This window comes from Mustelus asterias, unplaced genomic scaffold, assembly GCF_964213995.1.
Source record: "Mustelus asterias unplaced genomic scaffold, sMusAst1.hap1.1 HAP1_SCAFFOLD_2296, whole genome shotgun sequence".
NCBI lineage: Eukaryota > Metazoa > Chordata > Chondrichthyes > Carcharhiniformes > Triakidae > Mustelus > Mustelus asterias.
In genome coordinates, this window is record NW_027592241.1 from 926 (window position 1) to 20,301 (window position 19,376).

Below are 19,376 nucleotides of genomic sequence, written 5' to 3' on the forward strand. Positions count from 1 at the left end.
GAGGGTCCGGGCGGGCGCGGGGCGAGGGTCCGGGCGGGCGCGGGGCGAGGGTCCGGGCGGGCGCGGGGCGAGGGTCCGGGCGGGCGCGGGGCGAGGGTCCGGGCGGGCGCGGGGCGAGGGTCCGGGCGGGCGCGGGGCGAGGGTCCGGGCGGGCGCGGGGCGAGGGTCCGGGCGGGCGCGGGGCGAGGGTCCGGGCGGGCGCGGGGCGAGGGTCCGGGCGGGCGCGGGGCGAGGGTCCGGGCGGGCGCGGGGCGAGGGTCCGGGCGGGCGCGGGGCGAGGGTCCGGGCGGGCGCGGGGCGAGGGTCCGGGCGGGCGCGGGGCGAGGGTCCGGGCGGGCGCGGGGCGAGGGTCCGGGCGGGCGCGGGGCGAGGGTCCGGGCGGGCGCGGGGCGAGGGTCCGGGCGGGTGCGAGGCGAGGGTCCGGGCGGGGCGAGGGTCCGGGCAGGCGCGGGGCGAGGGTCCGGGCGGGCGCGGGGCGAGGGTCCGGGCGGGCGCGGGGCGAGGGTCCGGGCGGGCGCGGGGCGAGGGTCCGGGCGGGCGCGGGGCGAGGGTCCGTCCAAGCAGGGCGAGATACGTACCGAGGACAAGCAGTTCTGCGTAAGCTTCGTTATTTCCAGCCATATCTCCGAAGGCGTTCACTGTGCAGTAATAAACCCCACTGTCACCCCAAGCTGTCTGTTCGATACTGAGGTCAGCTTCTGGATCAGACAGAAAGGTGAATCAAACAAGTGATAGAATACAAAGCTCCCAACCAGGTTCTGCTCCTTCTGAAATGTAACGTTGCAGCCAAACAGACCAAGTCACAGAGAAACCACGGTTGGGGGGAGGGGCGGGGGGGGGGGGGGCGGTTCACGCGGCCCTATCCGGGGGGCAGGGGGGGTGTACTTTGAGGATGTAACTAGTAAGAGTTGACCGAGGAGAACCAGTGGATGTGGTTTATTTAGACTTTCAGAACGTTTTCAACAAGGTCTCACATAACAGCCCGCTATGTAAAGTTAAAGCACATGGGATTGTGGGTAATGTCTTGAATGAATAGAAAGCTGGTTAGCGGATAGGAAGCAAAGAGTGGGCATAAATGGGTATTTTTCTGATTGGCAGTCAGTAACTAGTGGGGTTCCACAGGGATCTGTGCTGGGACCCCAACTGTTCACATGAGATATTAATGATTTGGAAGAGGGAACTGAATGTATTCAGTAAATGGCAGAACCATCAGGGGCACAGACACACAGAGAGATCTGGGAGTACAGGTCCACAGATCCTCAACAGTTGGAAAAGGTGGTGAAGAAAGTATGTGGCATACTTGCCTTCATCAGACGGGGCATCGAGTATAAAAGTTGGCAAATTATGTTACAGCCGATTGGATAGGTAACTGGCTGTCTGATCGAAGACAGAGGGTGGTGGTGGATGGAAAATTTTCGGATTGGAGGCAGGTTGCTAGCGGAGTGCCGCAGGGATCAGTGCTTGGTCCTCTGCTCTTTGTGATTTTTATTAATGACTTAGAGGAGGGGGCTGAAGGGTGGATCAGTAAATTTGCTGATGACACCAAGATTGGTGGAGTAGTGGATGAGGTGGAGGGCTGTTGTAGGCGGCAAAGAGACATAGATAGGATGCAAAGCTGGGCTGAAAAATGGCAGATGGAGTTTAACCCTGATAAATGTGAGGTGATTCATTTTGGTAGGACTAATTTAAATGTGGAATTCAGGGTCAAAGGTAGGGTTCTGAAGACTGTGGAGGAACAGAGAGATCTTGGGGTTCATATCCACATCTCTAAAGGTTGCCACTCAAGTGGATAGAGCTGTGAAGAAGGCCGATAGTGTGTTAGCTTTTATTTACAGGGGGTTGGAGTTTAAGAGCCGTGCGGTTATGCTGCAACTGTACAGGACCTTGGAGAGACCACATTTGGAATATTGTGTGCAGTTCTGGTCACCTCACTATAAGAAGGATGTGGAAGCGCTGGAAAGAGTGCAGAGGAGATTTACCAGGATGCTGCCTGGTTTGGAGGGTAGGTCTTATGAGGAAAGGTTGAGGGAGCTAGGGCTGTTCTCTCTGGAGCGGAGGAGGTTGAGGGGAGACTTAATAGAGGTTTATAAAATGATGAAGGGGATAGATAGAGTGAACGTTCAAAGACTATTTCCTCGGGTGGGTGGAGCTATTACAAGGGGGCATAACTATAGGGTTCATGGTGGGAGATACAGGAAGGATATCAGAGGTAGGTTCTTTACGCAGAGAGTGGTTGGGGTGTGGAATGGACTGCCTGCAGTGATCGTGGAGTCAGACACTTTAGGAACATTTAAGCGGTTATTGGATAGGCACATGGAGCACACCAGGATGATAGGGAGTGGGATAGCTTGATCTTGGAATCAGATAAAGCTCGGCACAACATCGTGGGCCGAAGGGCCTGTTCTGTGCTGCACTGTTCTATGTTCTATGTTCTAGTTATATAAAACATTGGTTGGGCCACATTTGGAATACTGCGTCCAGTTCTGGTCACCACACTACCAGAAGGATGTGGAGGCTTTGGAGAGAGTACAGAACAGGTTTACCAGGATGTTGCCCAGTATGGAGGGTATTAGCTGTGAGGAGAGATTGAATAAACTGGGATAGTTCTCCCTGAGGGGCGACCTGATAGAAGTTTATAAAATTATGAGAGGTGTCGATAGGGTGAACAGTTGGAAGCTTTTTCCAAGGGCAGAAATGACAATTACAAGGGGGCACAAGTTGAAGGTCTAATACAGATAGGAAATATACAGGAAATGGCAGAACCCTTAAGAGTATTGACAGGCAGAGGGATCTGGGTGTACAGGTACACAGGTCACTGAAAGTGGCAACGCAGGTGGAGAAGGTAGTCAAGAAGGCATACGGCATGCTTGCCTTCATTGGCCGGGGTATTGAGTTTAAAAATTGGCAAGTCATGTTGCAGCTTTATAGAACCTTAGTGAGGCCGCACTTGGAATATAGTGTTCAATTCTGGTCGCCACACTACCAGAAGGATGTGGAGGCTTTGGAGAGGGTACAGAAAAGATTTACCAGGATGTTGCCTGGTATGGAGGGCATTAGCTATGAGGAGAGGTTGGAGAAACTTGGTTTGTTCTCACTGGAGGGACGGAGGTTGAGGGGAGACCTGATAGAAGTCTACAAGATTATGAGAGGCATGGACAGAGTGGCTAGTCAGAAGCTTTTTCCCCAGAGTGGAAGAATCAATTACTAGGGGGCACAGGTTTAAGGTGCGAGGGGCAAGGTTTAAAGGAGATGTACGAGGCAGATTTTTTACACAGAGTCATGGGTGCCTGGAACTCGCTGTCGGGGGAGGTAGCGGAAGCGGATACGGTAGTGACTTTTAAGGGGCGTTTTGACAAATACATGAATAGGATGGGAATAGAGGGATATGGACCCCGGAAGGGTAGGGGGTTTTAGTTCAGTTGGTCAGCGCAGGCTTGGAGGGCCGAAGGGCCTGTTCCTGTGCTGTAATTTTCTTTGTTCTTTGTAAGGGGGGGAAGGTTCAGTGGAGATGTGCGGGGGAAGTTTTCACACAGAGGGTGGTGGGGGTCTGGAATGTGATGCCAAGTGAGGGGGTTGAGGCAGACACGTTAGCCACATTTAAGACTTACCTGGACAGACACATGAACAGTCAGGGAATAGAGAGATACAGTTGGTCTGGATAGGACAACGCGATCGGCGCAGGATTGGAGGGCCGAATGGCCTGTTCCTGTGCTGTACTGTTCTTTGTATTATTTCCACATTTGCAGATGATATAAAGTTGGGTGGGAGGGTGAGCTGTGTGAGGAGGATGCAGAGATGCTTCAGCGTGATTTGGACAGGCTGAGTGTGTGGGTATCTGCATGGCAGATGCAGTATAATGTGGATAAATGTGAGGTTATCCACTTTGGTAGCAATAATAGGAAGACAGATTATTACTTGAATGGGTGTAAATTGAGAGAGGTGGATACTCAGCGAGACCTTGGAGTCCTCGTGCATCAGTTGCTGAAAGCAGGCGCGCAGGTACAGCAGGCAGTAAAGAAGGTGAATGGTATGTTGGCCTTCATAGCGAGAGGATTGGAGTATAGGGATTGGGATGTTTTGCTGCAATTGTACAGGGCGTTGGTGAGGCCACACCTGGAGTATTGTGTGCAGTTTTGGTCTCCTTATCTGAGGAAGGATGCCCTTGCGATAGAGGGAGTACAGCGAAGGTTTCCCAGGCTGATTCCTGGAATGGCAGGTCTGTCATATGAGGAGAGACTAAGTGGGTTAGGATTATATTCACTGGAGTTTAGAATAATGAGAGGGGATCTCATAGAAACTTAAAATTCCAACAGGGTTGATTCAGAAAGAATGTTCCCGATGGTGGGGGAGTCCAGAACTAGGGGTCATAGTTTGAGGATAAGGGGTAAACCTTTTAGAACTGAGGTGAGGAGAAATTTCTTCACCCAGAGGGTGGTGAATGTGTGGAATTCACTCCCACAGAAAGTAGTTGAGGCCAAAACGTTGTGTGATTTCAGGAAGAAATTAGATTTCGCTCTTGGGGCTAAAGGGATCGAGGGATATGGGGGGGGAAGGGGGGGATCAGGATATTGAATTCGATGATCAGCCATGATCAAAATGAATGGTGGAGCAGCTGGAAGGGCCGAATGGCCTCCTCCTGCTTCTCTATTTCTCTGCATGGGTAGAGATGAGAAACACCAAGGGGCAAAACCACTGGTGGGAGTTGTATTTAGACTCCCAAACTCTAAAGGTGATGTTTTCCGGGACTAGTACATTGAGGGCCAACTACAGACCAGGGCATCCTAGACTGGGTGTTGTGTAATGAGAAAGGAATCATTGGTAATCGAGCTGTGGCGAGACCCCTTGGGAATGAGTAACAATAACGTGATAGAACTTTTCATCACGATGGAGAGATGGAAATTAATACTCTAGTATTAGATCCAAGGAAGAGGTCAGGGAGTGGCAAAGACACGGCACGTACAGTATAACGTGGATAACTATGAAGTTATCCACATCAGACAGAGAAACAGAACAGCAGAGTATTGGTTAAATAATGAGATTGGGAAATGTTGATGTACAAAGGGACCTGGGTGTACCAGTATACCAGTCATTAAAAGCAAGTGTGCAGATACAGCAAGCAGTTAGGAAGGCAAATCATATGTTGCCCTCCATTGCAAGAGGACTTGAGTACAGGAGCAAGATACTTCAGCTGTACAGGGCCTTGGTGAGACCAGCCCTGTATTCTGTGCAGTTTTGGTCCCCTTCTTTAAGGACATACTTGTAACGGAGGGAGCACAGCAAAGGTTCACCAGAGTGATTCCTGGAATGGGGGATTGTCGTACGGGGAGAGATTGGGTCGACCAGGCCTGTATTCACTGGAGTTTATTCCCTACCACCCCCCCACACATCCCCCCTGCACCCCACCTCCTCCCCTGCCCCCCTATTCCCCTCCCCCCCACTGTTTCTGCTTCAATTCTTGTAAGTTGTGTTTACCATTGATGATGGTTATTTTACGCCCCTGATAGTAATCTTCCAGCGTCACGGCTTTGCCCAGTTTGGAGGCAACAACTCGGACAGTGCGAGAGCTGTCCGGACAGTTGACGTACGGGTCATAGTTGGGGTCAGCTTGCTGGAGCTGGTCATTGATTTGGTTGTCGGTGCTGCTGGGGTTAAAGGCGTCCAGAATTCGATCGCGACAGTAAGACTTGTATTTCCAAACAACCATTGGTGGTTGTGTGCTCGAGGTGTCATAGTTACATTTCAGGACAACGTGCTGGAAGAGAAGCACAACATTCCAAGGATTTTGAACCGTCACCTGGATCGCTGCGGAGAATCCTGCAGAGCACAGAAAGATCCAATAAAGATAGCATCACCAAAATCAGCCAGCCATAGAGCACCCCAGGGTGCCGAAGACTTTGTGTCCCAGTACATTCCCCACCCTCCTCACCAGCCCAGTACCTGGTGAATTGTACCCCCTCCCCCCCCCAACCTCCTTATCAGTGGTTTCTAACAGGAGTTTGTGGAATGACTTGTTTGCTGCAGTCAGTATCAGGGTGTGGTTTAGTGCGTATCACACAGAGAGCTCCAGACGGGTGAGTCAGCGCTGAGGGAGCGTTTTAGTCAACAGCAGAATTGTGAGGAAATCTGGGACATGTTGCGACAGCAAAACAAATTATCCACCCAATCACAATGGTGAGATCAAGCTGCCCAGTCTGGATGACTGTTTCTCCCACCTCTCCCAGCAAGGTTTATCCCAAAGCTTCTCCTCCCTGTCCCCAGAGAGGTTTCAAACATCCCACTTTTCAGCAGATTGCAAGATGAGTAAATAGCTCAAAATCTATCAGACTCAAAACATTAACTCTGTTCCTCTCCCCACAGACACTGCCAGGCCTGCTGAGTTTAACCGGCATTTTGTGTCTTTATGTCTGATTTCCAGCATCCACGGTATTTTGCTTTTATTGTATTTCCGATTTCCCCAACGTTCTGGAGTCACTTGCCAAAGAGCAAAGAACAGTACAGCACAGGAAACAGGCCCTTCGGCCCTCCAAGCCTGTGCCGCTCATTGGTCCAACTAGACCATTCGTTTGTATCCCTCCATTCCCAGGCTGCTCATGTGACTATCCAGGTAAGTCTTAAACGATGTCAGCGTGCCTGCCTCCACCACCCTACTTGGCAGCACATTCCAGGCCCCCACCACACTCTGTGTAAAAAACGTCCCTCTGATATCTGAGTTATACTTCGCCCCTCTCACCTTGAGCCTGTGACCCCTCGTGATCGTCACCTCCGACCTGGGAAAAAGCTTCCCACTGTCCACCCTATCTATACCCTTCATAATCTTGTACACCTCTATTAGATCTCCCCTCATTCTCCATCTTTCTATGGAGAACAAGCCCAGTTTACCCAATCTCTCCTCATAGCTAAGACCCTCCATACCAGGCAACATCCTGGTAAACCTTCTCTGCACTCTCTCTAATGCCTCCACGTCCTTCTGGTAGTGCGGCGACCAGAACTGGACGCAGTACTCCAAATGTGGCCTAACCAGCGTTCTATACAGCTGCATCATCAGACTCCAGCTTTTATACTCTATACCCCGTCCTATAAAGGCAAGCATACCATATGCCTTCTTCACCACCTTCTCCACTTGTGTTGCCACCTTCAAGGATTTGTGGACTTGCACACCTAGGTCCCTCTGTGTTTCTATACTCCTGATGACTCTGCCATTTATTGTATAACTCCTCCCTACATTATTTCTTCCAAAATGGGTAGGTCTTATGAGGAAAGGTTGAGGGAGCTAGGGCTGTTCTCTCTGGAGCGGAGGAGGCTGAGGGGAGACTTAATAGAGGTTTATAAAATGATGAAGGGGATAGATAGAGTGAACGTTCAAAGACTATTTCCTCGGGTGGATGGAGCTATTACAAGGGGGCATAACTATAGGGTTCGTGGTGGGAGATACAGGAAGGATATCAGAGGTAGGTTCTTTATGCAGAGAGTGGTTGGGGTGTGGAGTGGACTGCCTGCAGTGATAGTGGAGTCAGACACTTTAGGAACATTTAAGCTGTTATTGGATAGGCACATGGAGCACACCAGGATGATAGGGAGTGGGATAGCTTGATCTTGGTTTCAGATAAAGCTCGGCACAACATCGTGGGCCGAAGGGCCTGTTCTGTGCTGTACTGTTCTATGTTCTATGTTCTAAAATGCATCACTTTGCATTTATCCGGATTAAACTCCATCTGCCACCTCTCCGCCCAATTTTCCAGCCTATCTATATCCTGCTGTATTGCCCGACAATGCTCTTCGCTATCCGCAAGTCCAGCCATCTTCGTGTCATCCGCAAACTTGCTGATTACACCAGTTACACCTTCTTCCAAATCATTTATATATATATCACAAATAGCAGAGGTCCCAGTACAGAGCCCTGCGGAACACCACTGGTCACAGACCTCCAGCCGGAAAAAGACCCTTTGACCACTACCCTCTGTCTCCTATGGCCAAGCCAGTTCTCCACCCATCTAGTCACTTCTCCTTGTATCCCATGAGACTTAACCTTCTGAACCAACCTGCCATGTGGGACTTTGTCAAATGCCTTACTGAAATCCATATAGACAACATCCACGGCCCTTCCTTCATCAACTGTTTTTGTCACTTCCTCAAAAAACTCCAAAAAATTTGTAAGGCACGACCTCCCTCTTACAAAACCATGCTGTCTGTCACTAATGAGATTGTTCCGTTCTAAATGCACATACATCCTGTCTCTAAGAATCCTCTCCAACAACTTCCCTACCACGGACGTCAAACTCACCGGTCTATAATTTCCTGGGTTATCCCTGCTACCCTTCTTAAACAACGGGACCACATTCGCTATCCTCCAATCCTCAGGGACCTCACCCGTGTCCAAAGAAGCGGCAAAGATTTCCGTCAGAGGCCCAGCAATTTCACCTCTCGTCTCCCTGAGCAGTCGAGGATAGATGCCATCAGGCCCTGGGGCTTTGTCAGTTTTAATGTTCCCTAAAAAACCTAACACTTCCTCTCTTGTAATGGAGATTTTCTCTAACGGGTCAACACCTCCCTCCGAGACACTCCCGGTTAACACGCCCCTCTCCTTCGTGAATACCGATGCAAAGTATTCATTTAGGATCTCCCCTATTCCTTTGGGTTCTATGCATAATTCCCCTCCTTTGTCCCTGAGAGGTCCGATTTTCTCCCTGACAACTCTTTTGTTCCTAACGTATGGATAGAATGCCTTAGGATTCTCCTTAATCCTGCCTGCCAAGAACATCTCGTGACCTCTTTTTGCCCTTCTAACTCCCCGTTTGAGTTCTTTCCTACTCTCTCTGTATTCCTCCAGAGCTCCATCTGTTTTCTGTTGCCTGGACTTAACGTACGCCTCCCTTTTCATTTTAATCAGATCCTCAATTCCCCTCGTTATCCACGGCTCTCGAATCCTATCTTTCCTTTTTACAGGCACATGCCTATCCTGCAGCCTTATCAATAGTTCCTTAAAAAACTCCCACATGCCAGACGTGGACATACCCTCGAACATCCTCTCCCAATCAACATCCACCAATTTGGATTAAATTCCATCTGCCATTTCTCCGCCCAATTTTCCAGCCTATCTATATCCTGCTGTATTGTCCGACAATGTTCATCACTATCTGCAAGTCCAGCCATCTTCGTGTCATCCACAAACTTGCTGATAACACCAGTTATACCTTCTTCCAAATCATTTATATATATCACAAATAGCAGAGGTCCCAGTACAGAGAGACCTCCAGCCGGAAAAAGGCCCTTCGACTGCTACCCTCTGTGTCCTGTGGCCAAGATGTGGAGATGCCGGCGTTGTACTGGGGTGAACACAGTAAGAAGTTTAAAACTTCTTCCTGTGGCCAAGCCAGTTTTCTACCCATCTAGCCACCTCTCCTTGTATCCCATGAGACTTAACCTTCTTAACCAACCTGCCATGAGGGACTTTGTCAAATGCCTCACTGAAATCCATGTAGACGACATCCACGGCCCTTCCTTCGTCAACCGTTTTTGTCACTTCCTCAAAAAACTCCACCAAATTTGTAAGGCACAACCTCCCTCTTACAAAACCATGCTGTCTGTCACTAATGAGATTGTTCCATTCTAAATGCACATACATCCTGTCTCTAAGAATCCTCTCCAACAACTTCCCTACCACGGACGTCAAGCTCACTGACCTATAATTACCCTGGTTATCCCTGCTACCCTTCTTAAATAACGGTACCACATTTGCTATCCTCCAATCCTCAGGGACCTCACCTTGTCCAATGAAGAGACAAAGATTTCCATCAGAGGCCCAGCAATTAGATCTCTTGTCTCCCTGAGCAGGCTCGGGTAGATGCCATCAGGCCCTGGGGATTTGTCAGTTTTAATGTTACCTAAAAAACCTAACACTTCATAGAACATAGAACATTACAGCGCAGAACAGGCCCTTCGGCCCACGATGTTGCACCGACCAGTTAAAAAAAAACTGTGACCCTCCAACCTAAACCAATTTCTTTTCGTCCATGAACCTATCTACGGATCTCTTAAACACCCCCAAACTAGGCGCATTTACTACTGATGCTGGCAGGGCATTCCAATCCCTCACCACCCTCTGGGTAAAGAACCTACCCCTGACATCGGTTCTATAACTACCCCCCCTCAATTTAAAGCCATGCCCCCTCGTGCTGGATTTCTCCATCAGAGGAAAAAGGCTATCACTATCCACCCTATCTAAACCTCTAATCATCTTATATGTTTCAATAAGATCCCCTCTTAGCCGCCGCCTTTCCAGCGAAAACAATCCCAAATCCCTCAGCCTCTCCTCATAGGATCTCCCCTCCATACCAGGCAACATCCTGGTAAACCTCCTCTGCACCCTCTCCAAAGCCTCCACATCCTTCCTGTAATGTGGGGACCAGAACTGCACACAGTACTCCAAGTGCGGCCGCACCAGAGTTGTGTACAGTTGCAACATAACGCTACGACTCCTAAATTCAATCCCCCTACCAATAAACGCCAAGACACCATATGCCTTCTTAACAACCTTATCTACTTGATTCCCAACTTTCAGGGATCTATGCACACATACACCTAGATCCCTCTGCTCCTCCACACTATTCAAAGTCCTCCCGTTAGCCCTATACTCAACACATCTGTTATTCCTACCAAAGTGAATTACCTCACACTTCTCCGCATTAAACTCCATCCGCCACCTCTCGGCCCAACTTTGCAACCTGTCTAAGTCTTCCTGCAAACTACGACACCCTTCCTCACTGTCTACCACACCACCGACTTTGGTGTCATCAGCAAATTTGCTAATCCACCCAACTATACCCTCATCCAGATCATTAATAAATATTACAAACAGCAGTGGCCCCAAAACAGATCCCTGAGGTACACCACTTGTAACCGCACTCCATGATGAATATTTACTATCAACCACCACCCTCTGTTTCCTATCCGCTAGCCAATTCCTGATCCAATTTCCTAGATCACCCCCAATCCCATACATCTGCATTTTCTGCAGAAGCCTACCATGGTGAACCTTATCAAACGCCTTACTAAAATCCATATATACCACGTCCACTGCCTTGCCCCCATCCACCTCCTTGGTCACTTTCTCAAAAAACTCAATAAGGTTAGTAAGGCACGACCTACCTGCCACAAAACCATGCTGACTATCACCTATCAATTCATTACTCTCCAAATAACTATAAATCCTATCCCTTATAATTTTTTCCAACATCTTGCCGACAACAGAAGTGAGACTCACCGGTCTATAATTCCCGGGGAAGTCTCTGTTCCCCTTCTTAAACAATGGGACAACATTCGCTAACCTCCAATCTTCTGGTACTATACCAGAGGCCAACGACGACCTGAAGATCAGAGCCAGAGGCTCTGCAATCACTTCTCTTGCCTCCCAGAGAATCCTTGGATAAATCCCATCCGGACCAGGGGATTTATCTATTTTCAGACCCTCCAGAATATCCTGCACATCCTCCTTATCAACTGTAATGCTGTCTATTCTACTCCCTTGCAACCCAGTGTCCTCCTCAGCTATATTCATGTCCCCTTGCGTGAACACCGAAGAGAAATATTGGTTCAATGCTTCACCAATCTCCTCCGGTTCCACACATAACTTCCCTCTGCCATCTATAACTGGCCCTAAACTTGCCCTAACCAACCTTCTGTTCTTGACATACCTATAGAACGCCTTAGGATTCTCTTTAACCCTTCCTCCCTTGTAATGGAGATTCTCTCTAACGGGTCAACACCTCCCGCTGAGACACTCCCAGTGAACAACTCCCTCTCCTTTGTGAATACCGATGCAAAGTATTCATTTAGGATCTCCCCTATTCCTTTGGGTTCTAAGCATAATTCCCCTCCTTTGTCCCTGAGAGGTCTGACTTTTTCCCTGACAACCTTTTTTGTTCCTAACATATGAATAACATGCCTTAGGATTCTCCTTAATCCTGTCTGCCAAGAACATCTCGTGACCTCTTTTTGCCCTTCTAACTCCCCGTTTGAGTTCTTTCCTACTCTCTCTGTATTCCTCCAGAGCTCCATCTGTTTTCAGTTGTCTGGACTTAACGTACGCCTCTCTTTTCTTTTTGATCAGATCCTCAATTTCCCTGGTTATCCACGGCTCTCGAATCCTACCTTTCCTATCCTTCCTTTTTACAGGCACATGCCTGTCCTGCAGCCTTATCAATAGTTCCTTAAAAGACTCCCACATGCCAGACGTGGACTTACCCCGAACTGCCTCTCCCAATCAGCGGCCACCAATTCCTGCCTAATCTGGCTATAGTTAGCCTTCCCCCAATTTAGCACCCTACCCTTAGGACAACACTCGTCCTTGTCCATTACTATCCTAAAGTTAACAGAGTTGTGGTCACTATTTGCCACATGTTCCCCTACCGAAACTTTGACGACCTGACCGGGCTCATTTCCCAGAACCAGATCCAGTATAGCCCCCTCTCTAGTTGGGCTATCTACATACTGTTCCAAAGAACCTTCCAGTACGCATACCAGGGAAATTGAAGTCTCTGAAATTGTCCCTCAGACAACGTGACGAACAGATTAACGAGGCAGTATCATTGGGATCTTGCTGTGCAGAAGGGGTCTGCCGATCTCACTGTGAAGTTGTCCAGGACATTAGAGGTTTACAAGATCTTTGTTCCTGTCTGGCCCCTGGTCACCCTCTGGTCCCCGGATATCAGAATCCAGCTTCATTCAGCAGATAGAGGGAAAGCCTCATGTCAAAACACAAGCCTGAGAAAAAGCCTTTGAAATCTTTCTCCCTTCTCAATAAGAAGTCCAAGTCTGGGCAATAACTGGCCAGGCAGGATTGTTAATGTACATTCTGATGGACAAGGACAGCCGGCCTTAAGGATTAGCATTGTATCAGCTTCTTAGGATTAGACAGGGTAGATTCAGAAAGAGTGTTCCCAGAGGGAGAGCGGGGGGGGGGGGGGGAGAGGGAGAGCGGGGGGGGGGGGGAGAGGGAGAGCGGGGGGGGGGGGGGAGAGGGAGAGCGGGGGGGGGGGGGGGGAGGGAGAGCGGGGGGGGGAGAGGGAGAGCGGGGGGGGGAGAGGGAGAGCGGGGGGGGGAGAGGGAGAGCGGGGGGGGGAGAGGGAGAGCGGGGGGGGGAGAGGGAGAGCGGGGGGGGGAGAGGGAGAGCGGGGGGGGGAGAGGGAGAGCGGGGGGGGGAGAGGGAGAGCGGGGGGGGGAGAGGGAGAGCGGGGGGGGGAGAGGGAGAGCGGGGGGGGGAGAGGGAGAGCGGGGGGGGGAGAGGGAGAGCGGGGGGGGGAGAGGGAGAGCGGGGGGGGAGAGGGAGAGCGGGGGGGGGAGAGGGAGAGCGGGGGGGGGAGAGGGAGAGCGGGGGGGGGAGAGGGAGAGCGGGGGGGGGAGAGGGAGAGCGGGGGGGGGAGAGGGAGAGCGGGGGGGGGAGAGGGAGAGCGGGGGGGGAGAGGGAGAGCGGGGGGGGGAGAGGGAGAGCGGGGGGGGGAGAGGGAGAGCGGGGGGGGGAGAGGGAGAGCGGGGGGGGGAGAGGGAGAGCGGGGGGGGGAGAGGGAGAGCGGGGGGGGGAGAGGGAGAGCGGGGGGGGGAGAGGGAGAGCGGGGGGGGGAGAGGGAGAGCGGGGGGGGGAGAGGGAGAGCGGGGGGGGAGAGGGAGAGCGGGGGGGGGGAGAGGGAGAGCGGGGGGGGGAGAGGGAGAGCGGGGGGGGGAGAGGGAGAGCGGGGGGGGGAGAGGGAGAGCGGGGGGGGGAGAGGGAGAGCGGGGGGGGGAGAGGGAGAGCGGGGGGGGGAGAGGGAGAGCGGGGGGGGGAGAGGGAGAGCGGGGGGGGGAGAGGGAGAGCGGGGGGGGGAGAGGGAGAGCGGGGGGGGGAGAGGGAGAGCGGGGGGGGGAGAGGGAGAGCGGGGGGGGGAGAGGGAGAGCGGGGGGGGGAGAGGGGAGAGCGGGGGGGGGAGAGGGAGAGCGGGGGGGGGAGAGGGAGAGCGGGGGGGGGAGAGGGAGAGCGGGGGGGGGAGAGGGAGAGCGGGGGGGGGAGAGGGAGAGCGGGGGGGGGAGAGGGAGAGCGGGGGGGGGAGAGGGAGAGCGGGGGGGGGAGAGGGAGAGCGGGGGGGGAGAGGGAGAGCGGGGGGGGGAGAGGGAGAGCGGGGGGGGGAGAGGGAGAGCGGGGGGGGGGAGAGGGAGAGCGGGGGGGGGAGAGGGAGAGCGGGGGGGGGAGAGGGAGAGCGGGGGGGGGAGAGGGAGAGCGGGGGGGGGAGAGGGAGAGCGGGGGGGGGAGAGGGAGAGCGGGGGGGGGAGAGGGAGAGCGGGGGGGGGAGAGGGAGAGCGGGGGGGGGAGAGGGAGAGCGGGGGGGGGAGAGGGAGAGCGGGGGGGGGAGAGGGAGAGCGGGGGGGGGAGAGGGAGAGCGGGGGGGGGAGAGGGAGAGCGGGGGGGGAGAGGGAGAGCGGGGGGGGGAGAGGGAGAGCGGGGGGGGAGAGGGAGAGCGGGGGGGGGAGAGGGAGAGCGGGGGGGGGAGAGGGAGAGCGGGGGGGGGAGAGGGAGAGCGGGGGGGGGAGAGGGAGAGCGGGGGGGGGAGAGGGAGAGCGGGGGGGGGAGAGGGAGAGCGGGGGGGGGAGAGGGAGAGCGGGGGGGGGAGAGGGAGAGCGGGGGGGGGAGAGGGAGAGCGGGGGGGGGAGAGGGAGAGCGGGGGGGGGAGAGGGAGAGCGGGGGGGGGAGAGGGAGAGCGGGGGGGGGAGAGGGAGAGCGGGGGGGGGAGAGGGAGAGCGGGGGGGGGAGAGGGAGAGCGGGGGGGGGAGAGGGAGAGCGGGGGGGGGAGAGGGAGAGCGGGGGGGGGAGAGGGAGAGCGGGGGGGGGAGAGGGAGAGCGGGGGGGGGAGAGGGAGAGCGGGGGGGGGAGAGGGAGAGCGGGGGGGGGAGAGGGAGAGCGGGGGGGGGAGAGGGAGAGCGGGGGGGGGAGAGGGAGAGCGGGGGGGGGAGAGGGAGAGCGGGGGGGGGAGAGGGAGAGCGGGGGGGGAGAGGGAGAGCGGGGGGGGGAGAGGGAGAGCGGGGGGGGAGAGGGAGAGCGGGGGGGGGAGAGGGAGAGCGGGGGGGGGAGAGGGAGAGCGGGGGGGGGAGAGGGAGAGCGGGGGGGGGGGAGAGGGAGAGCGGGGGGGGGAGAGGGAGAGCGGGGGGGGGAGAGGGAGAGCGGGGGGGGGGAGAGGGAGAGCGGGGGGGGGAGAGGGAGAGCGGGGGGGGGAGAGGGAGAGCGGGGGGGGGAGAGGGAGAGCGGGGGGGGGAGAGGGAGAGCGGGGGGGGGAGAGGGAGAGCGGGGGGGGAGAGGGAGAGCGGGGGGGGGAGAGGGAGAGCGGGGGGGGGAGAGGGAGAGCGGGGGGGGGAGAGGGAGAGCGGGGGGGGGAGAGGGAGAGCGGGGGGGGGAGAGGGAGAGCGGGGGGGGGAGAGGGAGAGCGGGGGGGGGAGAGGGAGAGCGGGGGGGGGAGAGGGAGAGCGGGGGGGGGAGAGGGAGAGCGGGGGGGGGAGAGGGAGAGCGGGGGGGGGAGAGGGAGAGCGGGGGGGGGAGAGGGAGAGCGGGGGGGGGAGAGGGAGAGCGGGGGGGGGAGAGGGAGAGCGGGGGGGGGAGAGGGAGAGCGGGGGGGGGAGAGGGAGAGCGGGGGGGGGAGAGGGAGAGCGGGGGGGGAGAGGGAGAGCGGGGGGGGAGAGGGAGAGCGGGGGGGGAGAGGGAGAGCGGGGGGGGAGAGGGAGAGCGGGGGGGGAGAGGGAGAGCGGGGGGGGGAGAGGGAGAGCGGGGGGGGGGAGAGGGAGAGCGGGGGGGGGAGAGGGAGAGCGGGGGGGGGAGAGGGAGAGCGGGGGGGGGGAGAGGGAGAGCGGGGGGGGGAGAGGGAGAGCGGGGGGGGGGAGAGGGAGAGCGGGGGGGGGAGAGGGAGAGCGGGGGGGGGAGAGGGAGAGCGGGGGGGGAGAGGGAGAGCGGGGGGGGGAGAGGGAGAGCGGGGGGGGGAGAGGGAGAGCGGGGGGGGGAGAGGGAGAGCGGGGGGGGGAGAGGGAGAGCGGGGGGGGGAGAGGGAGAGCGGGGGGGGGAGAGGGAGAGCGGGGGGGGAGAGGGAGAGCGGGGGGGGGAGAGGGAGAGCGGGGGGGGAGAGGGAGAGCGGGGGGGGGGAGAGGGAGAGCGGGGGGGGGGGAGAGGGAGAGCGGGGGGGGGAGAGGGAGAGCGGGGGGGGGAGAGGGAGAGCGGGGGGGGAGGGGGGAGGGAGAGCGGGGGGGGGGGGGAGGGAGAGCGGGGGGGGGGGGAGGGAGAGCGGGGGGGGGAGAGGGAGAGCGGGGGGGGGGGGGGAAGAGGAGAGCGGGGGGGGGAGAGGGAGAGCGGGGGGGGAGAGGGAGAGCGGGGGGGGGGAAAGAGGGAGAGCGGGCGGGGGAGGAGAGAGAGAGCGGGGGGGGGGAGAGGGAGAGCGGGGGGGGGGGAGAGGGAGAGCGGGGGGGGGGGGAGAGGGAGAGCGGGGGGGGGAGGAGAGGGAGAGCGGGGGGGGGAGGAGAGGGAGAGCGGGGGGGGAGAGGGAGAGCGGGGGGGGGAGAGGGAGAGCGGGGGGTGGGGGAGAGGGAGAGCGGGGGGGGGGGGGGGGGAGAGGGGAGAGCGGGAGGGGTAGGGGAGGGGAGACGGGTGGGGAGTTAGAGGGGATTTATTCTGAATTTTCTGTGTCCCCTCAGTTTGTTTCCCTGTTTCTGGGAATCGGTTTGAAACTCCATCTCCAGGGTAAATATTCTCACTTCCTGCATTGCCCACGGTCTGAAGCTGAAAGCGGAGCCAAGGTGACTTCTCTAAGGTGGTTCCCACCACTAACCCTGTCTGCTTTTCCTGTCCCAACCCGCTTCCTCCAATTTGCCGGAGGTCTTTCTCCCCGAATGGATCACTCCCAGTGGTGGCACAGAATCTGTACCTCCCCTCCACGCTGGCACTGCCAACAATGTCTGCAACTGTCTGGGAAAACTCCAACCAGCATGTGAGGCAAAATCTCCCCCAGCTTCCCCCACCCCCACCCCCAGGGACAGCCTCACCCCCAGAGACAGCCTCACCCCCACCGTCACCCCCAGAGACAGCCTCACCCCCAGAGACAGCCTCACCCCCACCGTCACCCCCAGAGACAGCCTCACCCCCAGAGACAGCCTCACCCCCACCGTCACCCCCAGAGACAGCCTCACCCCCATTCCCAGAGACAGCCTCCCCCCACCCCCAGAGACAGCCTCACCCCCACCCCCAGAGACAGCCTCACCCCCACCCCCAGAGACAGCCTCACCCCCACCCCCAGGGACAGCCTCACCCCCACCCCCAGGGACAGCCTCACCCCCACCCCCAGGGACAGCCTCACCCCCACCCCCAGGGACAGCCTCACCCCCACCCCCAGGGACAGCCTCACCCCCACCCCCAGGGACAGCCTCACCCCCACCCCCAGGGACAGCCTCACCCCCACCCCCAGGGACAGCCTCACCCCCACCCCCAGGGACAGCCTCACCCCCACCCCCAGGGACAGCCTCACCCCCACCCCCAGGGACAGCCTCACCCCCACCCCCAGGGACAGCCTCACCCCCACCCCCAGGGACAGCCTCACCCCCACCCCCAGGGACAGCCTCACCCCCACCCCCAGGGACAGCCTTACCCCCACCCCTCACCCCCAGAGACAGCCTCACCCCCACCGTCACCCCCAGAGACAGCCTCAGCCCCAGAGACAGCCTCTCCCCCACCGTCACCCCCAGAGACAGCCTCACCCCCACCCCCAGAGACAGCCTCACCCCCACCGTCACCCCCAGAGACAGCCTCACCCCCACCATCACCCCCAGAAACAGCCTCAGCCCCAGAGACAGCCTCTCCCCCACCGTCACCCCCAGGGACAGCCTCACCCCCACCCCTCACCCCCAGAGACAGCCTCACCCCCACCGTCACCCCCAGAGACAGCCTCACCCCCACCGTCACCCCCAGAGACAGCCTCACCCCCACCGTCACCCCCAGAGACAGCCTCACAAAGAACAAAGAACAGTACAGCAAGGAAACAGGCCCTTCGGCCCTCCAAGCCTGTGCCGCTCCTTGGTCCAACTAGACCAATCGTTTGTATCGCTCCATTCCCAGACTGCTCACTGACGAACACAACAAAGATCTTCCAGATCTAAAGGTCCACAATTTCTCCAACCCTCCAGTCACTGTCAACCTGCCTGCCTCTCAGAACGATAGAGCAAAGGAAGAGGCCATTCAGCCTCTCCTAGAAATGCTAGCTCTTTGCAAGAACATGCCGCTGTCCGCTCCAGTATTGATCTATCCAGGGATGACCCCACAGACAGAGTAACACTCCTCCAGTGGGCCACAGTGACTGTCAGCCTGGAGCTGGAGCTGCCCATGAGCCAGGTTCACCCACCCTCGCCCTGCCCCCACCCCTCAGGGGAGACCTCCACCCTCGGGGGAGACCCACACCCACCGGGATTTCCTCACTCACAGCCAGGCCCACTCAATCCGCAGACTGACCAACAAGTCACTGCGGCCAGGGTTGGAGTCCGGGGGGTGGGGGGTGAAGCTGGCTTATGCTTCGCAGTGAATAAGCTCAGGGACAATGGGATCGAGGTATGCTCAGTCTCTGGTTCCAGTGCAGACATTTGTAGCTTCTTACCTGCCAGGGCAGTGATAGCTGCCAGCAAGCTCCAAATCATTTCTCCTGCTTCCTCCCCTCCAGGAGCAGAAACTGGACAATCCACACCTCCAGGAGCAGGAACTGGACAATCCACACCTCCAGGAGCAGGAACTGGACAATCCACACCTCCAGGAGCAGAAACTGGACAATCCACACCTCCAGGAGCAGAAACTGGATAAATCCACACCTCCAGGAGCAGAAACTGGATAAATCCACACCACCGGGAGCAGAAACTGGATAAAGCCACACCTCCAGGAGCAGGAACTGAGCTGGAAATCTTCACAAACACCTTGTTCACTCTCAGCCAAGATCATCGGAGGCAGAGAGGGGAGTTTAACTCAGCAACAGGTTCACAAACTGGACCACTGACCCCCAGAGCAGTCTGTATTCCCCTGGACGCTGGGTCAGAGTCTGTAGCAGGGCAGGGCACCCCCCTTCACTGACTCACTCCAGCTGTCCTGAGCCTGGGCTCTGGCTGAATGGCAATGTCCTCCCCCCCTGGGCTCTGGGAATGGGAGAAGCCGGCAGGTAGTTGCTGGAAGTTGTCGTTACAAAAGGCGGAACCAAAGAGTAAAGTGGATCAGCAAAAGGGGAGAACTCAATCCCAGTGCTGTCCACAGCCAGCCAGTGTTTGCAAATCCCAATCCAGGATCAGTGTCTGCCAAGTGGGAATGTGCAACTGGGACTAGGCAGGTAACTGGGATAGATTCACGG

At 56.7% G+C, this 19,376-nt stretch overlaps 1 protein-coding gene across 1 annotated transcript; it reads right to left on the reverse strand.

Annotated features, from left to right (window-relative positions):
* Positions 1-578: 578 nt before the first annotated feature.
* On the reverse strand, positions 579-18,740 carry LOC144489540 (lipolysis-stimulated lipoprotein receptor-like; the record flags this gene model as incomplete). Its single annotated transcript, XM_078207408.1, has 3 exons — positions 18,642-18,740; positions 5,473-5,814; positions 579-698 (listed from the first exon to the last, which is right to left on the reverse strand). Coding segments are annotated over exons 1-3 (502 nt in total), but the record flags the coding sequence as incomplete, so codon positions are not given.
* Positions 18,741-19,376: the final 636 nt, after the last annotated feature.